This window comes from Phaethon aethereus (assembly GCF_964289735.1).
Source record: "Phaethon aethereus genome assembly, chromosome: 1".
Taxonomy (NCBI): Eukaryota; Metazoa; Chordata; class Aves; order Phaethontiformes; family Phaethontidae; genus Phaethon; species Phaethon aethereus.
The window spans coordinates 121,131,159-121,144,469 of record NC_138575.1 but is presented as its reverse complement, the minus strand read 5'-3'; the positions used below and the strand labels follow the sequence as shown (position 1 = coordinate 121,144,469).

Below are 13,311 nucleotides of genomic sequence, written 5' to 3'. Positions count from 1 at the left end.
AACAGGTTTTCCTTTTTCTTTACTGAAATTTATGTTTGAAAATAGTGAGTCCTTTAAGAACTGAGATCAGAGAATCCATGAACATGGTTTTGCATGGGACCTACCTTTTTGCCTCCATTTTACAGCCATAAATATTCTTTGCTTATGTGTGGATAAAATATTTTGTGGTGGATATTGATCATAGTCTCTGGGCCACATTTTTAATCAAGTTAAGCTTCATTATTATTTGAAAGAGTGAGAAATGTGCATATAATAGCAAATACAAATATGAATAATTAGTATGCTTATGATCCAAGCAAATTCCAAATTTCATTTGGAGTAAGAACATCTCCTTGAAATCGTGTGGCCTTTCTGAATAAAATCAAAACCAAGGCCATTAATATGCTAAAGAATAGTCCTCTAATACCCACTATAGTGTTCTTTAAAAAAAGTATTTTTTTCCAGCCATGAATCCTAGCTCACAAAATCTTTTTTAATCCCCACCCTCAAAAAAATCCTTATGATTTTGAAAGCATAATGAGTTTCTTGCTTTGTCCTTCAAAAAAGAGCCAAAGTAGAATATTTTAGAACAGTATTTTGCCTCAATATTTCCACTGTTGTCCTTCCTAGATGTAATTGTCAGGTGACTGTTAAAGCACACTAAAATAATAATTCAAAAGACTCCGTACCACATATTGGAATTGGGATATGTTACTTTGCTACTTATTTCGTTGCAGGTGATTGAAAATTAACCCTGGGATTTCTTTTATGCTTTCTGTTTTGTTTTGTCTTTTCTTAACTGGAATATATGCAGTGTAGGAGCTCTAAACAGGAATCTGTTCTAGGGACATCCCAAAGAGATGTTTTTACCATCCATTTAAATGTATAAGTACAGAGTGCAAGAAAGCAGGTCACTGGGATCATATTTTGTGTATCCCTGAATATATTTTAAATACCTCCTCTATAAAAACCAACTCAAGGCTTCTCAGGTACGTAAGCAAACCCCAGCTTAGCCGTCCTGCGGGCGGGAATCCAGGCTGGGTTGCTCCTGCCAAGTCTCAGTTTGAGAAGGGAGAAAGTGAAGCGAAGTGAACCCGGGGTAGAGGACGCAAGGAGTGGTGTGCTGTTCCTGGAGGGCGAGAAATGGTGGTTGCAGAAGGGGGCTGCGCCTCCCGTGGCGCCTGCTGCCATAGCCCCCAGCTCCCGGGGGCAGCCCCCCCGGCTGCCTGGGCTCCTGCCGGGGCAGGAGGGCAGCGGCTGCTTTGCTGTCACCAGCGGCTGGTTGTCTGAGGTGGGTTCGCACTTTGCCCGGGACCGGTATCGAATACGGGGTTGTCTGCAGCAAACGAGGAGGCTGTCAAAGTCTGATATTTACTAGCCGCAACTTCTCCTTGCCATTAGCTTAATTCCTCCCCCGGTGGCCCCCGTCCTGTTTTGAAGTCCATGCGGAACCTTGTATTTTTGTACTTAAAGGATTGCAACTGGCACCACGTATATCCTTCCCAAAGCCTTTTGAAGTTAAAAGCATACGGGGAAAATATGAAGCTACTGGGAGTTTTGAGTAGGAATGCACAGGCAATACCCTTAAAAGTTAGTTCTACTTTTTTATTATTTAATTATTACTTTCAAGTGAAGAAATTGATTTCATGTAGATGCAGCCTTCCTAAGAGCCAGAGCTGTAATTTCTTGCATGCTTACATTTTTACTGAGTTAATTCCTCAGGCTGCCCAAAAGAATCTGTGCGCTGAAAACAGAGATGCCTGATGACCCAAAAGGCGAGAAAGGAGCTGGCTAATCAATTAGACAAATTGACATTGGCCTTCCCAACAGCATCCTGGCAGAGTGTGCTTTCACTAAGTCAGACATAAACAGCATGGCAAGCTGAAAAATATAGCTCATCTTGATGCCAGATATGAACCCTAAGGCATACTAATGCATGCAAAATAATTTGTTTAACTACTGGCTGACACATTTCTAATGAGACAGACAGTAAGTTGCTGTAAACTAAATGGGGCTTTGCCTTCACTAGCTCAACTTTTTGCTGGCACGTACAGAGCAGAAAAAAACTCTGTGATCGTCCTTCACTGAACTTGGCATTTAGGGTGTTATCGAGATATTCATATAAAATTTACTTAGCCTATTTGTTTACCATCACAAGTTTAGTTTCTGGATTGATAGTATAATTTGCACAGTGCCTCTAGCTATTTGCTCTCACGTGTACTCTCCCAGGTGTGGCTGCAGTTCATGAAGATAGATCTAAGCTACTTTTAAACTAACTAGCTCAGGTATTGATTACACTATCACTTGGATAGCTTGAATTCAGCATGGACTTCTCCTTTAATCTATCCAGCTCCTAACAGGAACCTGCTGCAGCTTCCCTGTGAGCAGTACCTGAGCCAGTTAAGTCAAAGACCACTTGAAAATGTCAAAATGGATGCAGTTACACCCACATCCAGGCAACTGTGATGTAGATATACCCAAAAAGAAATTGGTGTGCCAGATAAGAGTAAAAGGAGTTGATCAGCTTGTGGAGTTTCTTTGTGAGACAGAAGTCTTAGCAAAGTGGGTTCATGTGATGAGAACATACATAGATGAATATGTGTTGATTTATTGTTCAGTATTTGTGTTGCAATAGCTCCAAGATGGGCTTCCATCATGCTACATGCTGCACAAAGCTGTAAAACACGTCAGCATCTTCCTCCAAAAGTTTTCAAACTGAAAAAGCTGAAATCACAGACAGAGTACTATTTCTGATGGGATACATGCACCTCTGGTGAAGTGTTCTGCCAGGCATCTGTGAGATACATAAATATATGCCAGGTGCTACACAAGTGTGTTGATCTGAGAGCCACTTTTCTCGGTGAGTTGAGCACAGAAAGTTGGAGTATTAAGTTGTATGTTGGTCTTGTCACATTAAGTTCTTTTTCCAGAGAAGAAGAAAAGGTTCGTCTGTCACTTAGACTACAAACAGAAATTCCTGTGTCTTTGCCCATTTCTCTCCTGACAAGGGAATAAATCGCTCCTTTAATTCAAAGCCTTCACACCACTGAGAAGCATGGAGAATGTGTTGGCTTCATTCTAGTCGAGTAGTGCAGGGATTGCAGTAGCAATTTTTAAGGCAACAAATTTCTGGCTCTTCATTTCTCTGCTAGGGGACATGAAGGATGACCAGAGAAATAGTTGCCATCTGGAAAAAATCCAATGAGAAGATTTCCAAGTAGTCATGAGCTGCTTCAATAGTACATGCTGCTGGATCCCAGCCGCCGCTACTGAGATATTACAGACCGATGGCTGGGTCACAGTAGCAAACTGTAGTACATAAAACACGGGGCTAGTGAGTCAAAAAATGCAGGAGAATAAATGTTGGCATATTGCTTAGTGAATTAAAGAATTTGAATGCTCCCACTGAAAACTGCTGTTTGTTCTTTCAGATCCAGCGAATTCAGCTCCATCTATTCTAGATGGGTTCGACCACCGTAAAGCCATGGCAGGACAGCGAGTGGAGCTGCCTTGCAAAGCATCAGGGCACCCCGCACCAAAGTATCGTTGGCTGAAGGACAATGTTCCCTGGGAGCCTGACAGCAGGTTTCGGCAGACAGTTACAGGTCTTCTGATCGAGAACACGCGTCCCTCAGACTCAGGCAACTACGTCTGCGAGGTGTGGAACAACTATGGGACTGCCGAGATGATAGGGAGACTATATGTAAAACGTAAGTCCTGGACTGAGTGAAGCTCTCGGGCTACTTCTTGCCTGGGCATTTGCATCAGGGAAGATGATGCTGTATCTTGCTGTACCTTCTGTTTTGTTACTTTACCTTAGCAATGCTTAAACTTCTCAAAGTTGTGGAACAACAGAAAGTAGGCTCTGTGGAGATGAGTTAGTCGGACAATTGAGCAATCAGGAGTGCAAATAGATGCAATTTATAATGTAGCTATATAATTTATCACATGGAGGATATGTAATTTAGAAGCTTGAATTGGATGCTTACAAAGAAATTGCAAATGTTCTCATGAATAAAGCTGCCAAACTCTCATTGTCATGACTCATGCTGTTCGGTAATATTGAATACTCATATCTCCCCTCAGCTGAGTATTAATGTGTGAATATTCTGAATGTTTCACAAATTCTACAAAGATAATTATTACTCAGAAGCACTGCACTGGAAAATTGTTATTCTTCTATCGTTTAAAAAAATTCTTTTCTGGAATAGAAATAATGCTTTGTGAACTAACATTTCCACCTATAGAGCATGACTAGCAAACTGAAAAGAGAGAATTTTGCGAACAGCTCAGGCCATAAAAATGTCTTCACAAATAATTACACACAATGTATTAGGGCATAATAAAACCGAGAGCAAAGATCAGTAATTCGTGAATTTTAACAGAGGAGCTTTGCTTCTAAATGTATTCGTAAAAATTAATTCAGTCTGCCTTGTATGATACAAAGTCAAAACTTCCAGAGACAGGATGTAATGGTATTGCTAGGGATACCAAAAGTATCCCCAGTGACTGGTGATATGTTTTACCTACTGACTCAGTGGTCAACTAGAAGGAAGGAACAGTTGGGTGAAGGAGTTTTACCCTCCTCTGCAGTGGAGAATGTGGTTCACTGTCTTGCATCATCACGGCTCTGAGATGGTGGTGGTGCACTTGACCCATTAAACAAAATGGACACACTCATTGAGAGTCTTGAGCCTTTATGGTCTTTTGGATAGCAAACATATGACCTGTAACACGCATATGAGCACATATTAAGTATTGCTCCAGACCACTGTAGAGGAAAGGTCTGTTCCATAAGTGTCTGTGATCCAGAATGATTGAGGCCACTGACTTGTGTGGGTTTTTGTCCATGCCTCTGTTCCCAATAGGCCACTAAAGATTTATTCCAACCTGTGTGTTATAAAATGTTCAGTAAATTGAATGAGTTAGCTGAGGAAATTTTTATGTGTAAGTGTGTGTATACATGTGTGTGTATGCATGTATGCAAGCTGGTAAAAAAATAAATAGGATGGTATATATTTAATATCAGAGATTATACCAGTGGTGATAGTAATTCCTTATCTTTTTAAAGAAGTCAAACCAGTAAATACAAAGCATGAGATGAGAGCTGCACTCAGTACTGCCAATAACTGTTGGGCGCCAGAATAAAGATTGTTTTCCTTACATTTATGTTGATGACTTTTCTTCAACACTGTTAATCCTCTTTTTTTACAATATAAAACTTGCATTACCTATGCCCTACTATTTCTTAAGGCTGACTTGAAAATATTGTAGTCTTCCCATGTTGAATTAGAAAATCCAGTGAGCCCCCACACAGAAACACGTGTGGATAGATCCCATGGATATCTAAGGGTGCACCTATGTTAACATTTTAGCATGGATCTTCCACTCTTAAAAGGTAATCTCCTGGTCATTGATGTTTAACGCACTTGTTCACATCAGGGAGTGGTTTTGGATCAGTGAACTGGCTTCTTTTTGCAGGAAATTAAACCAGAAGATAAGCTTCAGGAATGCACCTAATGCACTAGTTCAAATGTCCACACTGAACTAATGCGAAATAACATCCTACCTTCCCAAAATACATGTAGCACCATTGTGAGGCTCTCAGCAGCAATGGTGTTGCTGAGTAGATCTGCTCCTACTGTTTATTTAGGCATGGTCTAGAGTATTACTTCGTGTGTTAAATAGGTTATCCCTATAGATCTATGTTTTGTGTCATAGATGTTGGTGATAAAAACGCTTCCTTAGAGCAAACACAGTAATCTGCTGGTTTTCTTGTTAGTTTTTTTTTCAGGAGGGTATGGCTGTGATTTTTTTTTTCTCCTTAATCGAGAGTTAATTTGATACTCACACATAAATGCACATGTATACTTAATGTTCTCTGTTTCCCTTCCCTCTCCCTTATTTTGATTTAAATCTTCAGAACCACTAAAAGCCACGATCAGCCCACGGAAAGTAAAAAGCAGTGTTGGTAGTCAAGTGTCCTTGTCCTGCAGTGTGACAGGAACTGAGGACCAGGAGCTCTCCTGGTATCGTAATGGTGAAATCATCAACCCTGGTAACAATGTCCGGATCACTGGTGTCAATCGGGAGAACCTCATTATGGATGGCATGGCCAAGAGTGATGGTGGAGCTTACCAGTGCTTTGTGCGCAAGGACAAGATGTCTGCTCAAGACTATGTTCAGGTGGTACTAGAAGGTCAGTTGCTACCTGTTTAGTGATTCTGGTCCCCATCATAATATATATACGTCATCTTTGGTGCCATCATTGTATAGTGGGGGACAGTGAACCCTAAAGAAGAGAAGAGGTTACTCATGAACTGTCAGTGGGGTTTATTGTGCCTCACTTTGAACAAAAAGACTCATGGAATTAAAAAAATGGATTTGAAAACAAAAATCCTTCCTGAGCAGTGCTTCCAGCCATTTTTTTTTTTTTTGGTGGGGGTGGATGATGATGGTGTTGATTTTTTACATTAGCTTTTCATCAGGGAAGAGGTCTGTCGCTATTCAACTCCAAGGATCTTCTGGGCATGGCTTTTCTGGTTGGGCATATTGGCTGAAGGCTTGGAGATCATCTTAACTAAATGACACAATGTCCTACATGATAATCAAGTGCGAAAAGTTAACCATTTGCACAGAGCCAGTTCACTAATGAGGCTGTAGTGCAGTCATGGCATGGACACTATTTTTAGAATCATTATAGGAAAAGAAGAGATTACCTGCCTGGACCACGTTACCTCGGCAACCATCTCCCGTGACTAAGAAAGCCTAAAGAGCATATTGATAATCTATCATGATGTCGAGAGAGTGCAGGTTATCAGAGAGCAACAGCAGGAAAGATTTTAAAGACACTCAGGTCTCACTGGGAAAATAATGTCTGCTTTCATCTCCAAAAAAAAGCCTGTCACTTGAATTAAAAAAAAAAAGAGGAGGAGGGGTGGCAGAGGTACATAGTGTGCACACTCACAGATTTATTGCTCCTGTGTCAGCTTTCTTTCAGGATAAAAAGCTTTTTTTTTTTTTTTGTTGCTGCTGATTTGTTTTTTGAGGGATGACAGTATCTAATACACAGCAAAGGAAAGGAAGAGAGTCAGAGATGGAAATAAATAAATAAATTAGAACTCTGTCATATAACCAATAGGACAGAAATGAAAGGGAGAGGGGGGCAGAGGAGAAAATTATGAAATCAAATAAAATCAAATGTTCCTCCATGAACGCTAAGGTCTTTCAGCAGCCTGAGAGTGGCAGTGCCTTATGTTTTTTACTATGTGGCGAGCAAGGGAATTGCGCAGCCTTGTTTTTAATTCTGCCACGATTCAGCATGTTTTGTGCGGAGCCTTGCACTGTCGTGAAAGTTCCCTCGGTTTTCTGGGCAATGTTGCACTGAAATGGCAATGTAAGAATTGTGATTTCCAGAGGCGTTGTCATGGTTCAAGCCTCCCAAACATACAGGTAACACATAGCAGAGTGTATGTGAAGAGATAGTACACAGTGTGCACGAACAAATAGTGCATCACGCAGAGCAGGAGGTTTATCGGTCCTGTCCTGACATCCTCTGTCCTGTGCAAAACTGGAGGGAGTTGTCCTTAAAGGGGCTTGTGTACGAGTTCAGTTTTCAGGTGCCTTTGGCCCCTCTCGAGGTAATGAGACACCTTTTCCTTCTGTTTCTTGCAGGCACTAATACTGTTGGAACACAAGTTAGCTGGCTTGCCACTTGGCTCTTTTAAACCAGACAGTAGCCTGCAGCACTGTTGTCCAAACTTCGGACTGGATTGCTTCCTGTGTTCTGCATGCTGCTCTTGTGTGTGTGGCCTTTTGCTCCCAGTTACACTGAAGTTCCTTCTAGAGACAGCTTTGAAAGTATGATTTTCAAAGGAGAACAAACACGCATTGCATGATCTCAGAAAGAGCTTCCTAACTAATAGCAGAGTTGTGGCACTCCTAAATGTTACCCCGCTGAACTCTCTGGATAGGTGGTTATTTAATCCTGCTCCTTACTGACAATCTCAAAGTTTCTCTCTCCATCCATTCTCTTTATTCACTTTCGTAGTAAAGGCTGAGTAAACTGTGACACAAATCACTAGAGAAAGCATTTGAATGCTCTCATTTCAGAGGAATATTTACCTGTAGCACAAAATGACCACGGAAAGAAATTGGCATCACTGCTGTTACTGGCAATCTGCATTCAGAAAAGCTTAATTTAATACTTTTCTAAATGGGGTGTTGCGGGTCAGGACTAAACTGCATTGGCACAGCTGTGTGAAATTAGCCTATGCAAGTTATGCCTGGCTCTTGCCAACAGGTTTCATTGTTAGCTTTCCAAGGAGCTGAAATCCACCAGGCGGAGAAAAATTCCAAATGTGTTGAGGTTTTGCCGTATGTTTTTTGTGATGCATGGTGTATGGTTTTAACACTTTTCCATGAGACCCTGGCAGTTCATATAGGTGTGCAGAGCCCTAGTCCATCTATTCAAGTGCTCTTCCTTCAGCAGAGTCAGTACCAGGTTTCTCAGAGGATGAAAAAGAAACCTGCAGTAAGCAAAGCATCATTTAAGTACTCCACTACCAACATTTGTTTCCCTCTCTCAATAATTAGTTACATCCTGGAACACAATTGTTTGCATCACTTCTAAAACATAACTTGTCTCATGTGATAAGCTCCAGGATAGAGGGAACAAGCTTTACACTGTGTAAGTAATATTCTCCTGCTTTTCTTTCCCTTGGCAGACGGAACTCCCAAAATAATTTCTGCCTTCAGTGAGAAAGTGGTGAGTCCAGGAGAGCCAGTCTCCCTTATGTGCAACGTGAAGGGGACTCCTCTGCCTACGATCACTTGGACACTGGACGAAGATCCCATTGTGAAGGATGGCAGTCACCGTATCAGCCAGATTATCACCTCCGAAGGCAATGTGGTCAGTTACCTGAATATCTCTAACACTCAGGTCCGAGATGGTGGAGTTTATCGCTGTACTGCCAACAACTCTGCTGGAGTCGTCCTGTACCAGGCTCGAATAAACGTAAGAGGTGCTTGTCAAATCAGCTCCTCAAAAAAACACACATAACTCATTGTAGTGGAGAAGAAGATTGTTGCATGTGATGAAATGAGTCTTGGAATGCCAAAACCAACTTACTGTTTTTCCTCTCCTTTTCTTCCCCCCTCTCTTTTCACACCCTGCCTCTCCAGCCCCATCTAGAAAGTGTATGGTATGGATAAATGTTGGAAGAACACTTTGACTTGTGTTCTGTAGTCTATTTTTCCTATACTCATCTCTATTAGTTCACAGTTTCTTTACTTTAGTCCTGCTGTGCATGTTTTTTTTTTTCTTTTCCTTTCCTCCTTTACTTGTCCAACATTCATTGTAATTATTCGTGTATACAGTACTTTAGCTTGCGTTTCTAGCTCTACATGGCATAATACCCATTCTCATGGTATTATACTTTATAAATTATATTTATATATATTTATACTATATAAAAAAAATAGTTAACTTTGTTAGTGTTTTCATGTGTAACAGGATTCTAGCTTTGTATCAGTTTTAGTATTTCACATTAATTAAATCATCCTCAGCCTTTTAATTTGTAATGCAGCAAAGATTTTATCAGGCAAGTGTTGGATAACGCAAACATATAACCCCACATAATTAGTATGTATGCTGCAGGGTGAGGAAAAACTAGAGCATATAAAGATTAGGGAAACTGCTTAAGTAGCTCTTAAAAGCAAAAACTGTCAAATGCTAAGAAGTGTTGTGCGAGCCGCATCTGTAAATGCCATTAACATTTGTATATTCAGAAAAATGATATGCAGGTTTCCTCAAGCAAATGTGCCTTTAAATTGTTTTCAAGACTCTATTTTACCTTCCTAGGCCCAGCAAGCATTCGACCCATGAAGAATATCACAGCAATAGCTGGACGGGACACCTACATCCACTGCCGCGTGATCGGCTACCCGTATTACTCCATCAAGTGGTACAAGAACTCTAACCTGCTACCATTTAACCATCGCCAAGTGGCGTTTGAGAACAATGGGACACTGAAGCTTTCAGATGTGCAGAAGGAAGTAGACGAGGGCGAATACACGTGCAATGTTCTCGTTCAACCCCAGCTGTCCACCAGCCAGAGTGTGCACGTGACAGTAAAAGGTGAGGTCAACTCAGAAAACTAGAGCCAAGCCAACGGCTGTGTCTTTCACAGAAACACAGAATTGCACAGAGGATTGTGCTGGCCGTTAGATAATAAGCACTTTAAGAAGGTTAATCCAGATTTGTGTTTATTTTTAATGATGACATAGATGCTGATCAGTCACTGTGTCTTGTTCTCTCTTGACTTTTAACCTCCTTCATTCAACTAGCAAAGTATTGCTTCCTAAGTGGAAACCTTGCAGAAGCAGGCTTTCCATGAGCAGTTTTCACTACAGCAACTAAGGCAGTAGATTAATATTTTGTCACCTGAGTTTCACTGGTGACTGTTTCTCTGCTGGATGACAAAGTTCACATTTTCATTAGCCAGTGAATTTCCAGCTTTTAAAAAATAAGATGAGAATTTTAATGTATGTGTTTCTGCCAATAAGCAGAGACAGGAACTAAAAGCATTAACCTTGTTTTCCTCTTATTAAGTGCACCTTTCTGAGCATTCTTGATGCTCAGAAAGGTAGCTTTGTAAATAAAAGTGACTTGAAATTCTAATAGGATGCGTAAAATCTATTCAATTAGTCCCAAACAAGGATGTTCAGATGGACCTGAAAGACTTCAGCAACAGATGAGATTAGGAATTTTTTAGCTTAGTGTTCTGACTATTCTGATACTGGCAATGTTCAGATCTATTCACAAGGACACAAAAGACAGAAAACCTGATTGCAGTAGCACGTAGTTTTGAGCAATGGGGCCACTAAATAGTGCATTTCATGTGAACCTGTAGGAAGAATTGAGGTATAATTTCACTGTTCCTGAAGTTCTTAGAAACCTTTCCTGGGCTTTTTTTTTTTTTGTCGGGGGGAGAGGAGAGAAAAAAAGAAAGGAAGGAAGGTTGATTTCTCTATCTGTTCTCAGATAAGATACAGAGGAGAAGACGAAGGTAAAATGACTTCATTCGTTAAAGATATCTGATCTTTTAACTCCTTTCTGTTCTGTTTGTTTAGCCCTTTCTTGTTTTCAGTCTAGAGTGATGTAATTGCTAATTATTTGAAGAGGTTAGGGGATTAGCTTTAAGCCACTAGTGATTTGTGCTCTGAAAAGCGCGACATCTCCATACACCTGAGACCATCAGGGCCACTGGTCACACGCTGCGGCATAAAAAACTAATTTCACCTTTTCTTTTCATCTATGTGGTACATTGCTTGACATTACAATAGCTCAGATCTGTTGATGCACTTTAGGAACTGAATGTCAAATTACTAATTGCGTTGCTGCTGCACTAACAGTTGACCATGGTAAATCTCACGGGCAATGATGCCTCTTAAAAGATACCGTTCTTCAGATGACTATCAAAATTAATGTAGCCAGACACAAATACAACAGTCTATCCTTACAGCTCAGACATTTAGATCATGCTAGCTGGTACCTCAGGTGCAATATACTGTTTTTTCTTCCATTAGATCACAATTTCAAACTTGGCAATTCCTCCCCCAGAAAGCAGATTGCCAGCTCTATCAGTTTTGATTGAACTGTAGCTTTTGTCAATGAGTTTATTTCCTTGAAGGTATTCTACTGTATTTCTGGATATTCAGCTGCCAGGGCCATTGCCTGGTCAGCAAACTCAAACAGTGACTGCAGCATGAAAAGTGACCCACGGCACGTGCAAAGCAGACGTGCCAGTGTGGCTCATGCTTATTGATCTGGAGTTGCCAAAGTTGGCTGCAAAGTGCCCTAGATACTGCAGCATGCCCTGGCCTTGACAAGACATTGTTATTTAAAAGAAGGTTAATATCCTGTCCTCAGATGCTAAGCCTGAAATGTCAAAGGTGAACTTTGTATGTCAGACCTGAACAATTCTCAAGTTTCTGCTGTAGTAGCTGGAGGTCAGCATTGCCACAGTGGTTTGTTCGATGGCTATGTATTGTTTTCTTCCCTAACTACACAGTGATTTTACCTAACATATTAAGAGAGTCAAAAGTGGCCTGTTGCTTCAAAATGTTAAAGTTTTTGCTGTCTTTTCATTTTATAGATTCCAAAGTTAATGTGATGAATTTTCAGGCACTTATGTTTGATTCTGAGAAATGCAAAATATGGCCCAGCTTGCATACTAGAGGTTTAGTACTCTGAAGTATGACACTATAAGGAGGGTTAATATCAGTGCCTAAATCTCGTTTATAGTTCAACTTCTCATACCATCAGTATACTTATTTCTGCTCCGTAGAAACAGAGGGAGAACTGCCCATCTTCAACAGCATGGGTCCTTTGGTTTGTTCTCATTTCTGCTACAAGCTTCCTGGGCGACCTCAAACCAGTCATCTGAAGGGTGATTCAGAGTAGGTGACACTTAATGTGCTGTTACTTGGTATTTGGTTTCCTCCATGTTCTGTTTTAAGGACGTAATTATCAATTTCCTCATGAGCTATTCTAAGATTATAATCTCTGTGGTATCAGAGTGTTTCAGAAACAATGTGTTCATTTTCAAAACCCACCTGGATGATCGGGAGTGCTTTTGGAAATAGCAACTGAGGCACAGGCTGAACTTAAAAGTATCCACAAATTTCTGTGTGTTCAATTTCGGAAGCCTACAGCTTGATCTTTCCAGTTCAGCTGCTCTTATATAGCATTTATATGTTCAAAGCTCTGCTCCCATTGAAATGAAGTTGCTTCTGAGAGTTCTTTTTCCTTCTTCAGATCAGTCACATTACCCATCTTAGCAAGCCCTTGGGAAAGACAGATTTAAGTCGTCTAATTAGCATTATCTGAGAAATCTGTGGCAAAGGCGAATACAGAATTTGGCTCTACAGGACAGCATTTATCTGCATTACGCATACAACTTGCCTTTCTTGTCTGCAGTCCTCTGCCACATTTACTGCCCACTTTCCAAACTCTCAGTACATAAAGCATCCTCGTTCTGTCTTGAATGAGGACTTGCTAAAAGCAGCATCCAAATAAAGATATGCAACAGCATGAACATGTAATTAAATACAAGAGGGCTGCCCATTCTGTAGAGTATTTTGATATTTACAAACATCAAATGAAAGCAAAATCTTGAGGACATTCTTCAGAAATCATTGTAAAATCTCAGATAGGAGAACAGAAAGTACCTCGACAACAACTTCAAAATTAAATCCTAGCTGCCAGAGAACCCAAGAGTGGGGCTTATAGAGCCTTACTGTGTAGCCTCCCACCTGGCAGGCTGTCAG

General features: G+C 40.7%; 1 protein-coding gene across 1 annotated transcript in view; it reads left to right on the top strand.

Annotated features, from left to right (window-relative positions):
- The window catches only part of DSCAM (DS cell adhesion molecule), a 491,161-nt gene that overhangs the window by 300,200 nt on the left and 177,650 nt on the right, over positions 1-13,311 (top strand). Inside the window, exons 5-8 of the mRNA XM_082014240.1 lie at positions 3,411-3,689; positions 5,903-6,178; positions 8,706-9,002; positions 9,842-10,117. Coding sequence (XP_081870366.1) covers positions 3,411-3,689; positions 5,903-6,178; positions 8,706-9,002; positions 9,842-10,117 — 1,128 coding nt within the window. The remainder of the gene's footprint in view (positions 1-3,410; positions 3,690-5,902; positions 6,179-8,705; positions 9,003-9,841; positions 10,118-13,311) is intronic.